Here is an 18,756-nt window from a genome sequence, read left to right as displayed (position 1 = left end):
AGATGTATGGAATCTACTGGAAATGCAAAATTGGGACGAAAGATAAAGTTATCAAGATCTCTGTACAGTCCTTCCCCTTCTAGCTTCCATCCTATATATTTCAATTCTCATCCATATCTCTTTTAAATGTATTTTATATTCAGTGCCTCCATTTTCTTCAAGCTCTTAAATACCCTGCTATCTGACCTATGCCCCAGACTCCATTAAAACTGCTTTGTTCCAGGGCACCTGGGTGGCTCAGTGGGTTAAGCCTCTGCCTTCAGCTCAGGTCATGATCTCAGGGTCCTAGGATTGAGTCCCGCATCTGGCTCTCTGCTCAGCAGGGAGCCTGCTTCCTCCTCTCTCTCTCTCTGCCTGCCTCTCTGCCTACTTGTGATCTCTGTCTGTCAAATAAATAAATAAAATCTTTGGGGGGAAAAAAAAACTGCTTTGTTCCAGTCAGCATGGCTTCTATATTTCCAAACCCAATGAACACGCTTTAAGTCTTATCTAGGTAAACGTCTCTGCCATATTTGACATTATTGATTATCTCTTTAACATTCTTTCTTTCCTTAACTCCTAGGAACCTACTTCTGGTCTTCTTTTCTTAGTCTCCTTGAGACCTCTGTCTCCATATACACTGCTCTCTGACCCCAGTGCTCTCCCCAGTCTGGATTATAGAATTCATGTTCCATAGAAGCCCAAACTATTTTGTTTACTACTTCAATGACAGAACCTTAAAAAAGTGTCAGTCATGCAGCAGGTGACCATTGTTTGTTGAGTGAATCAATGAATGAATGAATGTATTTTCCTTAGATAATACAGTTCTTTTTGTTTGACTATTATGTGTCTGCTGAGGATCTGAAATGTTTTATCTCTAGCCTGGGACCTCTCTCATGATTCAAATGCTTGTTGTATATAACTATTTGGGATATTTTCTTTCAGCATTACAGCTCTAACATGTTCAAAACTGAATTTATGATCTGTACCTGCTGAGTTACGCTCTTTCCTTTAAAATACTTTTATTGAATGGCTATGTTCATCTGGTTTAATTTTTGCCAGTTGTACCTCAAATCTAATTGAAGCTATATTCCCCTTCACTCTTTCTACTTCATTCCTCATTTAGGCTCCTAGCATCTTTGGCATAAACCATTTCAATAGCTTCTTAATTATCTCCCTTTGCTACTTCGAATCCAATTTCTAGATTGGTATCACAATGAAGTATTTAAAATGCAAAGTGGACCACAACACTCCCTTCCTAAAAGCTCTTCAATATTCTCCATTTCTTACAGAATAAAACCAAGATATTTAATGGCACATATAGTCTTTTATGACCTGGCCACTACCTGCTTCTCTAGTCCCTTTTCTAGCACATTCCCATGGTAGGTTTTACCCTACCAGAGAGTGATGATACAATTCCATGACTTCACACAGGCCCCTCCGTAGCATGCCACCACCCTGACTGCCACCACCCCTGTGACTTAGCTTCCAGCAGCGAACTTCTCAGATTCCGCTGAGGCATTGCATCCTTCACGATGCCTCTGTGGAATCTTTAAATCAGCCTACCTGTGCCTCTGTACTTCTGTATCTCTATTTACATTTACCACTTTAAAGCACATGTTACGTTTCTCCGTGTCTGTCTCACCTAACAGTGACATTAGACCATGAGTTATCCAAGGGCAGGGACCACGACTCACTCACATTCGTACTCCAGAGCTCCACCATATGCCTCTGGTCATGAAGACACTCAGAAGGCTTGAGAAACTGACTCACCACCCAAAGTCCATCTGAGTCCCTAATCCTTTGCCCACCTGGACGGTAGCTGCAGGTCGTTCTTTCCACCATTGTGAAATAGGATTAAACCAAGCTCTTTGGTGAAAAGCTTTGGTTAGGCAGGTATGGAAGGTTAGACTAATGCCTTTCACGTGACTGCTGAAACCCTGGGAGTAACCCTTCCATAGGAAAATGCTAATCAGCTACACGTCCACAAGTTCTTTTCCCAGTTTGCTGTTTATAAATCTCACAAAGGCCTGATATAAAAGTCTTAGTACTAAAAAAAAATATTTAATTAAAAATTTTAAAAGAATAAAGAAAGAAGTCTTCATGCTACCAAGATACACAAGTGAGGAAGAGAAACCGGTGCGGTTGCTTCCAATGTCTCTACTGTTTTTTCGATCTCTAATGGGTTCATTAGCCTGGCTTTCAGTGTATTCTTTATAAAGGCCTGTTGATGACTTCCCAGGGCTGCTACAGGTCTTTAGCAACAGTTTTTTGTTTACCACTAGTGTCGGACCTACTCTGAATGAACTCCTGGGAACCCCGTGGATGAGATCATTGATGTACCATACCAAAACCAAACACACCAGCTCCTGCCCTATTCCATTGGCTTGGTCTGGGAGAGGTTCAACTTATGCCAAGCCAGCTTTTAGATAAACGTACCTTTCTCAGTTTACACTTTCAAAACTTTAGTCCGTATTCTAACAGAATTATTATTTAGGAGTTTCGAATTACTTTTTCTTTTTCTTTTCTTTTTTTCAAGGAACATCAACCAAAACTATTTTTTAAACTGGGAAATGTGAGCCTGTTGCGAGTATCTTCATCTTAGATGTACAGTCCCTTCTGTATGTTTTGTTTCTTTGTTTTTAATTTTTTTTAAGATTTTATTTATTTATTTGACAGACAGAGATCACAAGTAGGCAGAGAGGCAGGCAGAGAGAGAGAGGAAGAGAAGCAGGCTTCCGCTGAGCAGAGAGCCCAATGTGGGGTTCCATCCCAGGACCCTGAGATCATGACCTGAGCCGAAGGCAGAGGCTTAACCCACTGAGCCACCCAGGCTCCCTGTTTCTTTGTTTTTAGTGCCTAACTTATGATAACACTGTGCTAGGTGTTTTTCAGTGTTCTACCATTTAATTCTCAGAAGAATCTGATGAAATAATTATTATTATTCCTGCATTATCAGTAAGAACACTAAAGCTCCGTATTCTGTATTCTCACAACTATGGAATAAACTGACGTCTGATTCATACCCAGCTTTGCTGTCTCCAAAACACTCCATTTCTATGATACTGTAGTGACTTTCTGAAGTACTTAAGCCTGACGAAAACCTTTCTTTTTACTCCTAGATTCTATCAGGCTCGTTCTCCAGCCTATTTATTTAAACCTTCTCCTAAACCATTTCTCTATCCCCCCCTGGAACTACTTAAACCCTAGGATTATTTCTCAGGATTTAATCTAGACATTACATATTTTGGCAAAGAAATCTCAGGATGTAGACAGAGAATTTTCAATTGTAAGAACATATTTAGAGATAAGCTGAAATCACAATAAGTGGAAAAACAGTAAGACTGTAATGAGATGACATGACTGGATGCTTTGAACTGTTAGAGCAGGGGCACCTGGGTGGCTCAGTGGGTTGAGCCTCTGCCTTCGGTTCAGGTCGTGATCTGAGAGTCCTGGGATAGAGCCCCACATCGGGATCTCTGCTTGGTGGGGATCCTGCTTCCTCCTCTCTCTCTGCCTGCCTCTCTGCCTACTTGTGATCCCTCTCTTTCAAATAAATAATTAAATACAATCTTTAAAAAAAAAAAAAAAGAAAGAAAGGTTAGAGCAATATGAAGCCAGCAAATGCTATATTCTATATATATAATGCTAAATGCTATATATATCATCCTACAGAAATAGTGCGGGCCAACTATATAAATGGGATCAGAAAAAATTTAAGTCAGTGAAACAATAATAAGTTGTGTATGACAACCTGTTGGGTGTGTACGACAGCTTGTCTTTTGTGCATGTGACTACAGGTAGACCGTCTACCCTGACAGCACCCTCATTGTTGCCTCAATGGAGATGTAATCCTGGGTTGAATAAACCACGAGCCTGTTCTAAAATGGAATCTCAGATATTATTTGAATGTTTATCCTGCTTTGGGTTTCCTCAATCACCTCTATTTTAAGAAATATAATTAGCCTCACTCTGACCCAGTGGGATAGTAATGGAAACACAGTGAAGGCATTCTTTCATTCCTTGGACAGTTATGTGCTGGATTCCTATTATAAGAAATGCACCTTGCCAAACAAAGAGAATCAAAAGGAACTAGTGCGTAAAAATAAGCTAATAAATGTTAGAAGTGAGATCTATCAAATTATTAAGTATTTTTTCTCAAGTATATGTATTACCAAATATATGGTGAGCTAAGCAGTTTGTAAAAACAAACCCAGGAACATGAGGGTATTTGTCTCACAAATGATTTCTCAGTGCTATTCAAGACATTTAATACTATAACTGTGGTGTAAACTAAGATGACTTTAATACATTTTATGAAAAACTGGGTACTTAATTAGAGAAATACATAGGAATTCAGAGGAATATTGCTGAACAGGAAAAACTAACCTATTGTAATGATACAGTGTCTAAAACATAAAATAGCCCACTTCAAATACTCTTGGGAAGATTCAAAATTATATTTTAAGGTGGCAACCCCTCTGGTTTACTTTTTCTGTTTTTCTTCTGGTACCTCTTTTCTTGGGGAGAGAAAGAATATGATATCTCAAGTAAAATTCTTTCCAAAAACTGGAAAAATATGTAAAAAAAAAAATTTTTCCCCAGCTCTTGGTTTCAGGGTCGGATTTTCTGTCCACTGCATTATGCAAATAATTCCCTTTACAGAAGGGAGGTTTCCTGTTCAAATGTTGTTTCCAGGAACCCTACACATGAATGTTCCAGAGTTTATTAGTTTAAGACATGGTGAACTAATCTGCCATGTTTCGTTAAAAGAAGCACTACAAACTGGAGAGACTTCAGAAGACTGGTTTTTATTAAAACTCTTTGCTACTTAGAGAATGTTATCACCCCTTAATATCCTTGGCCTCCAATATACTGCATTCCTGAAGTCCAGAAACACCTGGAGTGGCGGGCACTTCCTGTTCTCCCAGTTCTGGGAAATGGTGAGGGACTGCCTGGAAAAGAGCAGAGAGGGAGGGGCTCCTGGCCGCAGCACAACTCGGTTAGCTGAGACGCGGCCACGAGGCCTGCAAGTTCCTAGACAAATAATCAGGAAGTATTTAGACACATGAAATATTAAAAAGGTCCCCGGTTGGGATTATAATAATGATGATTTTGATGTTTGCAATTAGCAAAGCCTTAAGTGTGAAGGATACATGCCAGCTGGCAAAGCAGCAGCAAAGAGACTGCTCATTCTCTTTCTCTCCTGACTGTTACTGACTTGAGGAGGAGGATGGGAGGGGAGAGGTCGGGCAGAGACGCCACTAGGAAGACTTTTCTCTTGTTTTGCTATTTCTGCCGCAAGCCTTCTGCTCAGAACTTTGTGAATATTAAAACAATTACATATACAAAGGGAGTTCACATTTTTTAAAGATTTTATTTATTTATTTGACAGAGAGAGAGATCACAAATGGGCAAGCAGAGAGAGAGGGGGAAGCGGGCTCCCTGCTGAGCAGAGAGCCCAAAGCAGGGCTCGATCCCAGGACCCTGAGATGATGACCTGAGCCCAAGGCAGAGGCTTAACCCACTGAGCCATCCAGGCACCCCAGGAGTTCACATTTTAAAATATTCCATTGTTTTGATGATTTTTTTCAAAATTCTTTTGAAGTACATTTTTTTGCACCTCAACATTTATTTGTTTTATAACTTTGAGTTGAAAAGAACAGTCATAAAGTAATTACTCTTTTTAAAATATTTTATTTATTTATTTGAGAGAGAGTGTGAGAGAGAGAGAGTACGACCAGGGTGAGGGGCAGAGGAAGAGGGAGAAGCAGACTCCCCGCTGAGCAGGGAGCCTGATGGGGACTCCATCTCCGAACTCTGGGACAATAACCCGACCCAAAGGCAGAGGCCTAACTGACAGGTGCCCCAAAATAAAGTGATTAAATTGCTATTTGAGTGGGGGTGCCTGGGTGGCTCAGTTGGTTAAATGACTGCCTTCGGCTCCAGTCATGATCCAAGAGTCCCGGGATCAAGTCCTGCATAGGACTCCCAGCTTCTTGGGGAGTCTGCTTCTCCCTTTGACCTTCTCCCCTCTCAAATAATTTATTCACAAATGTATTTTAAGAGAATGACTGGGTATATCAAGAAGTAATATTGTTAACCATAGAGTGCGTTGGGCTTCTTAAAGGTGCATATTGCTTGAACAAAAGAAGAGAAAAATAGGCAATGGGAATCATCTTGGGAATGATGATAATGAACAATATCAGATTCCTACAGTTTAGTGACTTCAATTTATCTATGCCTGAATTCCCTCCTACATAAACTATAATGAGACTTACCTCTGACTTTGTTGGGTAGATTGGGAGAAAGTATCTTGGGGCCAAAAGGATGGTTCTAAGGGAAGATCAGACTGGGTAGGACCTATACTAGATAGCAGATCTAAGGGAAAGCGGTTGAGATGTCCAAGTGTTGGTGGCCCAGTGATCTCAAACTATTTTAGGCAACAGAACCATTCAGGAGCTAACATTTGTAGGCATAGTTTCTATGGGTGATAGAAGCATTATCTTGTGCCTTTATGGGCCTGAGTAGATTGGAGGAGGGGAATGGAAAACTCTAGAACAATGATGGACAATATGAAGTTTTATGTTTTAATATATCTGAATGTGGTGGAAAGGTAGCTCTAAAATGCAAATATGGGATAATGGACTAGGTAACTAGGTAACCCTTCCACCAAAAGCGATTTATTTTAAAAGGTGGTGGGTGGGTTTGGAGAAATAGCAAAAGAGAGAGAAATGTCTAGAGTAAGATCTAGAAAAGATGAAAACCCAAAAAGAAAGTCTTGCAGTGGGACTGTTTTTTGTCTGGGGGTCTTTTCCTACCAATTCTTGAAGCAATCAAGAGACTAAGAAGTTTATTCGTTTTTTGAGATCTTCAAAGAGCCAGAAAAGTAAATGGTGAAATCCAGAGCCCAGAAATGGAAGTAGGAGGTAGATTTAGTAAAACACCCTTTGCCTCACTTTGGACCCTAGAGGGCAGTACCCTAAGGACAAGGATGTACCATAAGTAAATCAGCCCTCGCAGAGTCTGCAATGGATTTAAATCATCTCAGTCCCTGAAATTAGATTAAGATGACCATATATGAATATATAAATTATAAATACCCATACATACGTGCATATATGCAGACACACATATACCTCTACACATACATAATTATACATGTATCATATATACAATCTACCCTTAGCCATGCCATAGTATAATAGCTGAAAGTCAAAGAAAAAGAGTAGGGTAAAAAGTCAAAGGGTAATACTAAATTTCACAGATAACTTCTCAGTGGAAAGAAAGGAATGCTACATATAAAGAATTAAAAGAATTATATCTTGCAAAAACTGAAAGAAAGTAACTGTCAACTTAGAATTCTACCTCCAGCAAAAATAGCCTTCAAAAATAAAGCGGGAATGATGATATTTTAAGCAACCACACTGAAAGACTATGCCACCCAATAGATGTTACTCATACTAAAAGTCATTCTCTGGGCAGAGGGCAAAACATCCCCGATGGGAGCTCAAAAGTGCAGAAAGAAGTGACGAGAAACTGAAATATAAGTGTGCATGAGTGCAAATGTATACTGACTATATGACAATAATAATAACATCTTGTGAGATTTAGAATTAAAATGTGCTATAATAATCACTGGTAAGTCTTCAGTATGGAATCAGGGAATGGAGTTGGAAGGAGGAAACCTGTATTAGAATGTTCTAATGTCTGCATTGTCCAAAAGGAGACAAAATTACCAGTTAAAGTTAGATTCGGATACCTAAAGAATGCATGTTGTATACTGTGTGCTGGTGAACCTCAAGAGTGACTCTGGCATGTGTAACTTCTAAGCCAACGGAAGAAAAGAAGGAATAATATAAAGTGCTCCATCAATTCAAAGTAGTCCAGAAATGAAAGAAAGTGGGATTTGGAACAGGCAGAAATAAGAAATGCTGATGGAATTAAATGTATGAGTAATTATATAAATATAATGCCATCAAAAGGCAAGGAAGACTGGATTAAAAAATACAACTCTGTGCTTTTTACAAAAGACAGATCATTTTTAAACACAGGAACACATTTAAAATATCTAGGTTAGTTTAAAATAAAGGGATAAACCCTATGATCCAGCAAGTGCACTACTAGGTATTTACACAAAAGATGCAAAATTACAGACTCAAAGGGGTACATGCACCTCAATGTCTGTAGCAACATTATCAACAAGAGCCAAACTATGGAGTGAGCCCAAGCGTCCATGGACTGATAAATGGATAAGGAAGAGGTGGTATATATATATCACAATGTGCTATTACTCAGTCATCAAAAAGACTGAAATCTTGCCATTTGCAATGATGTGGTTAGAGCCCAAGTGTATTATACTAAGTGAAATAAGTCAGTCAGAGCAAGACAATACCATATAATTTCACTCATATGTGGAATGTAAGAAACAAGACAGATGAACATATGGGAAGGGGAGGAAGGGAGAGAGAGAAACAAACCATATGAGACTTTTAATGATAGAGAACAAACTGAGGGTTGATGGAGGGACATAGGTGGGAGATGGACTAAATGGATGATAGGGATTAAGAAGGGCATTTGTTTTTTTTTTTTTTTAAGATTTTATTTATTTTATTTGACAGAGAGATCACAAGTAGGCAGAGAGGCAGGCAGAGACAGAGGGGGAAGCAGGCTCCCTGCTGAGCAGAGGGCCCGATGTGGGGCTCGATCCCAGGACACTGAGATCATGACCTCAGCCGAAGGCATCAGCTTAATCCACTGAGCCACCCAGGTGCCCCTAAGAAGGGCATTTGTGATGAGCCCTGGGGTATTAAATGTAAGTGATGAATCACTAAATTCTACTTCTGATATCCAATATTACACTGTATATTAACTAACTAGAATTTAAATTAAAAAATTTTTTTTAAATTCCTACCTAAATTTTTTTTTAAAGTGAAAGAATAGAGCTATAACATGCAAATACTTCCAAAAGAAAGCTGATTTAACATATAAATGCCAGACAAAGTAGTCTTTCAGGCAACAAGAGATAAAGAACAATATTTTATAATGAAACATATTTCAGTTTGGCCAGAAGATGTAACAATTCTAAATTTGCATTCATCTAATACATGGCCTGAGAATATGTAAGCAGAAACTGACAGAATTATTTTTTAAATGGTTAAATTCACAATGAAAATGGGAGATTTTAATACTACTCTCTTGATAGAATAAACTAGCTAAACATATCAGTAAGAATACAGAAAATTTGAAGTACAAAATTAACCAAGTGAGCTGCTAGTATATACAGAATAGTGTATTTGAAAGCTGCAGAATATACATAATTTTAAGGACATTTATAACATATAAAGAAGTTGACAAATGATATAAGTAAAATGTAGAAATTAATAACAAGATTAAATTAAGAAGCATACTTCTAAATAGCCAATAGTTTAGAGAAGTAAGAACAGGAATTGAAAAACCTTTTGGACTGAATGATAAGAAATCTAGACATAAAATTAATGGATGCATTTATAGCCCTGTAAGGGGGAAATGTGTAGATTTTAATGTACAGTTTAGAAAAGGAAAATGATAAAAATCAAGGCTCTAAGCATCCATTTTATAGTGAGAAAAATGAGGTCCAGGTGGATTTCCTATCCATTGGAAAAGATAAAATAGTAATGTTTCTGGGAGATAATATAAGAGAATATATTCATGACCCTGGTGCAGTCTAAGATTTTTAAATAAAACAAAACAAAAACACATACCAGCTATAAGGGAAGTGATTGATAGCTTCAACTACATTGAAACCACCTTCTGTTTATGAGCAATAACATAAATTCCCAGTGAGGAAAGATAATGCAATATAGAAGCAACATAGGGCCCACATATAAAATATATTTTTTAAAAAATCTTCAAACCAGCAAGAAAAAGAGAGACACTCAATAGAAAAATAGGCAATTGATTTGTATAGACACTTTGTAAAAGAGAATATACAAGTGGTTACCCAGGGAAATAAAATTAAAACCACAATAAGAGACACCTGGGTGGCTCAGTCAGTTAAGTGTCTGCTTTTGGCTCAGGTCATGATCCCAAGGGTCCTAAGATCGAGCCCCAAATTGGGCTTCGTGCTCAGCCAGGAGTCTGCTTCTCCCTCTGTTTCTGCCCCTTCTCCCCACTCATGCTCTCTCTCTTGCTTGCTCTTTCTCTCTCTCAAATAAATAAATAAAATCTTTAAAAATCACACACACAGTAAGACACCACCCCATATTGACCAAAATGAATACAATTAGAAAAGCTGATTATAGCAAATGTTGGCAAGGTTGTGGAACCATGGGAGCTTTCAAGCAATACAGGTGCAAGCATAAATTATTATCTACTTGAGAGAACAGTTTGGCATTTTTAGTTAGTTGAAAATATGAATGCCCTCTAATCAAAAATCCCAGTCCAAGGTGTGTGGTCAACAGATATTTACCATGAACAAGAGTGTTCACTGAAGCATTATTTCAATAATCAGAAACTGGAAACAGCCTAACTATCCATCAGTAGTAAATGAATAAATATTGCATATTTATACAATGGGACACTATATAGTAAGGAAAATGAACAAATTTCAGATGCATGCAGACACACGGATGACTCCTAAACAGAATGTTAAACAAAGAAATGAGGTACACATACCAAAAACACACTGTTTGTTTCCACTTACATAAACTTTAATAAAGAAAACTGAACCATAGGATCAAAAGATGCATCTTTAAGTGGCAAAGCTATAAAGGGAGGATTGAAAATGGTGTCCATTAAAGTCAAGAAATGGTCATGTTTGGCAAAAAAAAGAGAGATAGACCAAGAGCAGATTATGGTTTAGAAGGGAAGACAGAGGGCCTCAGGGATTCTGGCAATATTCTATTTCTTTACCCACACTGTTTGCCCTATAATGATTTTTACAACCTGATTTTTTAAATATTTTCCATTTTGTGTTTTTTTCTATATGTGTGTATTATTTCACATTAAAAGGATACATGCATACATACCTCTCTGCATACATACATAAAATCTGATTATGCAAGCGGATCCTCTTGCCTTCCGGTTAGACTTTAATCTATTTACCTCAGCTTCAACGCCAGAAGTTTACCCCAGCCTACCCCACTAAACTTGTCTCTCTCCTACTCACACTTAACATCTACTGTTACAGTCATAGCAAACTAACTGCAGCTTCCAGAACATGGCAGCTCGCACCTTTCTGCCTTTTGCAAATACTGTTTTTTAATTTACAATTCCCTCCCCATCCTCACTCACCTGACTTTGCAAGAGTTGCTTCTTCCTGGAAGTTTTCTTCTCTTCCTGTAGGTGACATATGGGCCTGCAATTCCCCTGTGATGACATTTCTGTTCACTTCTTTGATTCCCACAGGACAGTGTTCTTTGAAAGCAGAGAATATTTCGTATGTACCTTTATGTCTTTTGAGCCTTAGTCAGTGCCTGATGTGTGGTAGATGGTCTAGAAATATTTACCAACGAATGAATAAAAACAACAGTGACAGTTTTATCCTTTCTGTGTTACCCAGGTGGATAATGAAAAACTGGATTTAGAGAGCAAAGACATTGAAAGCATTGATGCCACCAAATTAAGCCGTTTCATTGAGATCAACAGCCTCCACTTGGTGACAGAGTACAACCCTGTGGTAAGCAATAGCACTTGTCTCCAGACCCTTAAGTTCCTGTGTCACAGAGGGTACTTGTCTCCATAGTAGAGATCCCTTCCTCCAGGAGTTCTAATCCTTTGACCAGTAGCTGCCATTATTGTCGTTTATGTTGCTATCCTTACTACTACCCTTTATGCTTGACGGAGTTGTCCCTACTCAAAAAAGAAAGAAACGGAGTTTAAAAACTTTAATACCCAGGAACGCCTGGGTGGCTCAGTTGGTTAAGCAGCTGCCTTCGGCTCAGGTCATGATCCCAGCGTCCTGGGATCGAGTCCCACATCGGGCTCCTTGCTCCGCAGGGAGCCTGCTTCTCCCTCTGACTCTGCCTTCCACTCTGTCTGCCTATGCTCGCTCTCGCTCGCTCTCTCTCTGACAAATAAATAAATAAAATCTTTAAAAAAAAAAAAAAAAAACTTTAATACCCATCAGGGGGTGCCTGGATGCCTCACTTGGTTGGATATCCGGGTCTTGGTTGCCGCTGAGATTGTGATCTCATGGGTTATGGGATTGAGTCCCCCACATCTGGCTCTAAGCTCAGCATGTCTGCTGAGGATTCTCTCTCTCTCTCTCTGAGTCTGCTTGGGATTCTCTCTCCCTCCCACATGTGCTTTCTCTCTCTCTCTCTCTCTCTCTCTCTCTCTAATAAGCAAGTAAGTGTTTTGGAAGGAAGGAAGGAAGGGCGGACCCTTAAATACCCATCAGACGACTAGTAAGAAAGCGAGCCAGAATGCAAAGTCAAGATGACCGATTCAAAAACGTCTGAGTTTTGCTGCCTGGGAGGGCTCACTAAAGGCAACTCATCCAAGCCATCCTCGAGACCACACTTTTCAACAAAATCGCAATCTCTGCTGAAGGTCCACGTTTTTCCAAAAGCACCCAAGACCAATACATTGGCAAAATACAATGAAAGTAAATTAATAGACAAAATGTTAAAAAATAAGGCCCACTGATCACATATTTGGATGTCACCGCAATGTAACATTCTGTAAAAACTTGTAAAACCTTCCCCTACCTGCTAGTGGACCAGTAACTGACAGCTCCGGGCCTGGTACCTCCTGCGCATGCCTAGACCCTCCCCGCGGTGGCTTTCTCTCTAGGTTGGTCCTCTTCCGGTGTTGCGCGCTGCGTGCAAACTGGGCCAAGGCGAGGATCCACCTGTTCTGATCATCTTCTGCTCTTCTAACGCTCTACAGCCTCTACAGGTACTTTCTGTGCCCAGTGTTTTACATTCCCTGGGGCAGATCGTAAAGTGATAGAATATTCATTTCCACCAGCTTCCTCAGTTCAGAAATGCTGTACGTTCTCTACTAATATGACTTGAGAATGCACGTCTTGACTTTGAGAACTCCCAAAGCTATTTGCCCGTTTTATAGAGGAGCACATTTAAGATCCAAGTGACGTGTCTGGGATCCCGTAGTAAGCAGGAAAGGCACCGTGGAAGGCAGGCAGTTTCGCTTATGCATTAGTTTCTATTGTCTATTTCCATCTTCTAGGAGAAGAAATCAGGGTTCCGAAAAGTGGCCTAACTTCCTCAGGGCCATATGACGAGCTGTTCAAACTTCAGACACAGCCCTTTGCACTTGTCCCTGCTTTTTTTTAATGACTCGTCTGTCTGACTGAATCCTGTGGTTTTTCCTTTGCCCCACACAGCCTTCAATGGGAAACACCCCTTTTCCTGTTGACTAAATTTTTGTCCACCTCTCACACCACATTTGTCTTCATGGAGTGGTGACTCCATTTCCACTTTTGCTAAGATTCCAAACACATGCACCCCAGCGGTGTTGGCAGCAATAATCAGTCATTTTTCTCCTAGACTGTCATCTTTCTCATGATTATGTCTGTAGAGGTCAGAGTTCCTGGGTTTCTGGCCCCAGGGTCCTGGAGTTCTGCACACAAATGAAGGTAGGGGCGAGGACTGGTCTTCCTGAGCTCTTAGGACCGGGCTGTCTCGTCTCTTACAAAATACTGACACTGTTTTTAAAATCCACATTAATAGTGAAGGCAAATCACATCAAGAAGAAAATAGGTAAGAATTTCTTAAGAGAAGCAAGTCCAACTTTTACTGTGACTTTTTCATTTCCCAAAAATGATATTTTTCCCATTTGGAGCCCTGCCCCCACTACCATAGCTATTTCTTACCTGCTGATGATGCAGAGGTTTGCACAGTGACAATGATGAGGCAGAATTCATGACCTTGTATTAAGCTGGCTCTATGCTATTTTTTTAAAAGATTTATTTATAAATTTGGTTGGGGGAGTGGGGCAGGGGCAGAGAGGGAGAGAGAGAGAGAAAGAGTCTTAAGCAGACACTACACTAAGCATGGAGCCCAATGCAGGGCTTGATCCCACAATCCTGAGATCACAACGTGAGTTAAAACAAAGAGTCAAAAACTCAACTGACTGAGTCCCCCAGGCACCCCCACCCCCAGCTGTATACTCTGAATGCATACACTCAATACTTGGTTTCAGGGCGTAAAAATTAGACTGTGTCTATTAAGATTAAATTACTCACTTCTGATTAAAAATTCAATTTAATTTAATTTAAAAATTTAAAATTTAAAAAATATTTTAAATTATTATATTAAATTAAAATTAAATGCCTTCTGCTAAGACAGCTATACCTTTTGACTCCTTAGCTTTGATTTCTTGAATTCCCAAAAATACCCTCCATCTCTGCCATGGGAGGACAGATGCATCCCGTACATTTTAGTAGCAGGACTTAGTAAAACAAGAGATGGCTGTTTAACATTCGGTCTCCCAAATTTACAATCTAAGCACTGGCTTTGAACTCCAGGAGAAACTTTGGGAAAGAACTCATTGAACCCTCCTGCCTACAGGTTGGCCAATAGAGCTGGATCACTACAGAGCAGCGTGTAGCTTCCAGAAGCCTACCTAGCTGCTGCCTTTCCCATCATCCTGGAACTCCGTCTTGACAGTTCATTAATCTTCTGCACTCTCCCTCTTCCCGTACACATGCCAGTTTTACAGCAGCACTTTCTGCATTTAGGAGGGAGAAGTGGGGAGCGATGGGATTTGTTTAAAACAGAGACACATGAAACAAGCCAGTGCCGTTGTTTCACGCTCTCTCCTCATCCTGGCTCCCCTTCATCACCAACAACTTCACAGGAAATCACCCTCTCTCATCAGCAAATAAAGGGCCGATGCTTCTGGTCTCCTGAAGGGCTTATCTTTTTGCAAGGTTTGAGGTAGACAGCTTCCGGTGGAGTCGGTTTAGATGGGGTGTTGCAATGAGCTATATGCATAAGGCATATCCTGATGGTGGAGAGCCTGGACTCTGGAGCCAGACTGCCTGGTGTGACTCCCAGGCAGTCTGGCTCCAGAGTGACTAGGAGAGTTTGTGCCTCGGTTTCCTCATTGATAAACCTGAAACTTTGAGGATTCCATTAGTTATATATAAAGACCCAGAAACAGTGCCCAGCACTTGAAAAGCATTCAAAGGTGTATGTGATGGCTCTTGGAACAGGAAGAGGGACTGATAAAAGTAACCAAAGTGTGCATTGGTGTATTCATTGTCCATTGATGTTTAACAGCTTGCTTCCAATGTATCAGCTTAGAACAGTAAAAGTTGATTCTCTCCCACAGTTTCTGTTGGTTAGCAATTTGGGAGTGGCTAGGTTAGGGGCTTCTGATCTTGAGGCTCCTGCCATCCTGGGTCAGAGAGGCAGTCATCTGCAGGTTTGACAGGAGCTAGGCGATCCACTTCCGGAGGCTGCTAAGTTAGAGCTGGCTGTCAGTGGGAGGTCTTAGCATTGTGCTTTCTGGGGCTCTTCACAAGACTGCTTGATGTCTCACACTGGGACTGGCTTTCCCCAGAGTGCATTACAGAAGAGAGAATAAGCAGAATAAGGCGGAAGCTCCTACATCACCTATGACTTAACCTTGGAAGTCACGCGCCATCGTGTCTGCAATATCCCTGTGGTTATTCCGCTCAGCCTTATCCAGTGTGAGCAGTAGGGAGCTACACAGTGGCATGAGAGCCAGAGACTGAGACCTTCTGATGGCCAAGTTGGAGGCCAGTTACCATTTGTGTTATGGGTGGACAGCTCTCATTCATATTTCTGCCTACTTATTTACTGGGTTGCTACTTATGTGTGTTTTTTTTTCTCATTGTCTCTTTCATTCTACTATAATACACTTCAATTTGCCAGACAGCAGTTGGTCTATTTAATAGCATGATCCAGATTCATCTTTTACTGATGATGAACAAGGCCTCCCCAGAGTATGAAGAAAGTCTGCACAGATACCAGAAGGCAGCCAAGCTCTTCCAGGGAAAGGTAAGTCTGAGATGGGAGATACCCTTCTAAGTACTCAGTACCAGGACAGAGGACACTGAAAAGGGGAAGATGGGTCCAGGGAAATTAGGTAAATGAGGAAAGTGAGTATGTTTAAGAGATAACAAAGTAAGAATGGGGACATAATGAATCACACTACTCTGATTTAAAATTAAGGGTCGGGGGGTGGGAGGTGGGGGTACCAGGTGGTGGGTATTATAGAGGGCACATATTGCGTGGAGCACTGGGTGTGGTGAAAAAATAATGATACCGTTATGCTGAAAATAAATAAATGAAAAAAAAATAAAATAATAAAACAAAATTAAGGGTCTATTTTATACTGTTAAAGACCTATATAACCATATTTTCCCTTGGTGGGAAGTCTACATTTTTTTCCTGCATTGAGAAGTGGAGAGAAAAATAGAGATCTGAAAATAAAAATCCCCTATTGGCCACAATGTATTTATTCTTTGCCATAACTTCTTAAAGTTTTAGACTCAGGACTTATTTCTCATGTAAAGCACCTATCACGTACCCGGTGTCTACTAGATATCCAATAAGTATTTAGTTCTGCTCCTTCTCTACCTTGTGCAGCTCTATTTGGTATCACTGAAATAATAAACCTTCGACCGCCTCAAAGCCACTTCATTAAACTGGAACTTTTCAATGTTGACAAGTGTCTGGTAGTAACATAAACTGGCTTTCAGGTGACTGTTACTCTAACATGGGAAGTTTTCAGTGTTTCTGAATGCAAATCATCTTCTAACAACATTCTAAAGGTTTCTATTTGGCGTAGAAGGTTTGATTTAATTATGTTAAATAGTTGACATTTATCAGGCATTTACCAAATGCTGAAAACCGTGCTGGACATATTAAATGGATCCTCTCCTTTAATCTCCCCCAACAAAAGCCTGTTTTGCCAGTGAGAATACTGAGTCTCAGAGAAGCTGAGTAACGTGCCAAAGTCACACAGCTAGAGAGTACCAGAAGCGAAATTTAAAATGCATTATCTGCTTCCAACCATTAGGCTATACTTGCATATTTAGCTAATCACTAAAGCTGTTTCCAATTCTGTGTTCTTAAAATTAAATAAACCTGATCAAAGGGATAAAATACCAAAGCAGAGAAACTCATTAAAGAAGAAGAAACTCATTAAATTATAGGGCACAGACCACAAGTTCAATCAGTGTAAACAGCAACAATTATGAGGTGTCTCTTTCTCCTCTGGACCTCAGATTTTTTTTCCCCTTTCAAACCTCTCCAACTGCAGATTCTTTTTATTCTGGTGGACAGTGGTGTGAAGGCCAATGGGAAGGTGATCTCATTTTTCAAACTAAATGAGTCTCAACTGCCCGCTTTGGCAATTTACCGGACTCAGGATGAGGCGTGGGATACACTGGCCATTACAGAACTTTCTGTGGAGCGTGTGCAAAACTTTTGTGATGGATTCCTCAAAGGGAAACGTCTGGTAAGTGGAGACTTCAGGTACAGCAAGCTGAGTTTTCCTCTCTGTGTCCTCTTATTTCCTGTTAAGTAAAAAGTCTTTGAGCTTTACTGGTTTTTTTTTTTTTTAATTTGTTTGTTTCTTTATTTATTTATCTATTTGACAGAGAAAGAGAGAGAGAGAGAGAGATCACAAGTAGGCAGAGAGGCAGGCAGAGAGAGAGGAGGAAGCAGGCTCCCTGCTGAGCAGCGAGCCTGATGTGGGGCTTGATCCCAGGACCCTGAGATCATGACCTGAGCTGAAGGCAGAGGCTTAATCCACTGAGCCACCCAGGCGCCCCGAGCTTTACTGGTTTTGATTAAGAGCAACAGTACATGGGGATATACGGCGGAGAGGATCGGGATGCTTGCCAGGGTAGAGTCGTGAGAACAGAACTACACATGCGTCTTTGAAAACATCTCGCATATTCGAAGGAGCTAAATTTGGGGTTTTACCATTCTGTTGACATTATTAATGGGAAACAACCCAAATTCCTATATACTAGAGTTCATGAGATAAAAATTAAGGATGGATTTAGGGCTTCCAGGAGTCATTAAATAGCTCAGTTTGCTAACCTCGGAGCTCAAAACCAAGCGTGGGTTCCAAATCTAAGTAACAGTGTCATGATGTTTTTCAGAGAGAAAATCATGCATCAGAAGAAAAGACTCCAAAGGTGGAACTCTGATCTCTCCCTGATACTTCTGCATACTACCAAGTATTTACATGAAATTAAAAAAAAAGGCAACTCGAACCTCAGAGACAAGAAACGACAGGATCACCAAGCCTTATACACACACATATGCACACACACACACAGCTCTCTGGGTTTTTGTTTTTCCTTAAAATCTCATTTATCTCCTTATCCTTTCTTTTAAATTGTCTACACTCTCTCACCACCCATCCCGTCGTCTTCTACGTATTCACATTGTGTAGTCCCATACTGAATGGCACCTTTAACAGACCTCCTGTGATACCTCTTTGAATGGGAGACATTTCTGGAGAAGGTTTTTCTGATTTGTCACTTCCTATTGAGTCTGCACACTGCACAGGTCTTACATGCACCATAGATTCTGTCCTTTTATGGTTAGTAATGGGTAGAAAACTCTCTTCCTAAGCACATGTCCCTTTCTAACTCAAGGCCAGGAACAAAAGGACAGTTTTAAACACCTTTCTGGAATTGTCTTTTTGCCAGAGTCAAATGATGTTTCCAAGTCTCCAAACTCAGCAGAAACAGGCTATGTAAAAAAAACCCTATGCTTGTTTAGCGTTCCTAACTCCCATGTAAATCAACAATTGCCCAGTGAATAAAAAGCAATAATGTTA

At 40.1% G+C, this 18,756-nt stretch overlaps 1 protein-coding gene and 1 long non-coding RNA gene across 3 annotated transcripts in view; one reads left to right on the top strand and one right to left on the bottom strand.

The window, feature by feature from the left end:
- LOC309870182 overlaps positions 1-15,819 on the bottom strand; it is a 27,709-nt gene extending 11,890 nt beyond the window's left edge. Inside the window, exons 1-2 of the long non-coding RNA XR_014314532.1 lie at positions 12,672-15,819; positions 11,254-11,376 (exon numbers count right to left, since the gene is read on the bottom strand). This is a non-coding gene — a long non-coding RNA (uncharacterized lncRNA). The remainder of the gene's footprint in view (positions 1-11,253; positions 11,377-12,671) is intronic.
- The window catches only part of ERP27 (endoplasmic reticulum protein 27), a 23,547-nt gene extending 4,791 nt beyond the window's left edge, over positions 1-18,756 (top strand). The window contains exons 4-7 of one of the 2 annotated variants that reach the window (XM_082742373.1): positions 11,522-11,638; positions 15,828-15,953; positions 17,221-17,418; positions 18,071-18,756. In XM_082742373.1, coding sequence (XP_082598499.1) covers positions 11,522-11,638; positions 15,828-15,953; positions 17,221-17,418; positions 18,071-18,118 — 489 coding nt within the window. In that variant the 3' untranslated portion in view covers positions 18,119-18,756. Of the gene's footprint in view, positions 1-11,521; positions 11,639-15,827; positions 15,954-17,220; positions 17,491-18,070 lie in introns of those variants that run through there. The other variant, XM_082742372.1, reaches the window with a different exon arrangement.

Source organism: Mustela nivalis (genome assembly GCF_964662115.1).
Source record: "Mustela nivalis genome assembly, chromosome: 7".
Taxonomy (NCBI): Eukaryota; Metazoa; Chordata; class Mammalia; order Carnivora; family Mustelidae; genus Mustela; species Mustela nivalis.
This window is presented reverse-complemented; position numbering and strand designations above follow the sequence as displayed.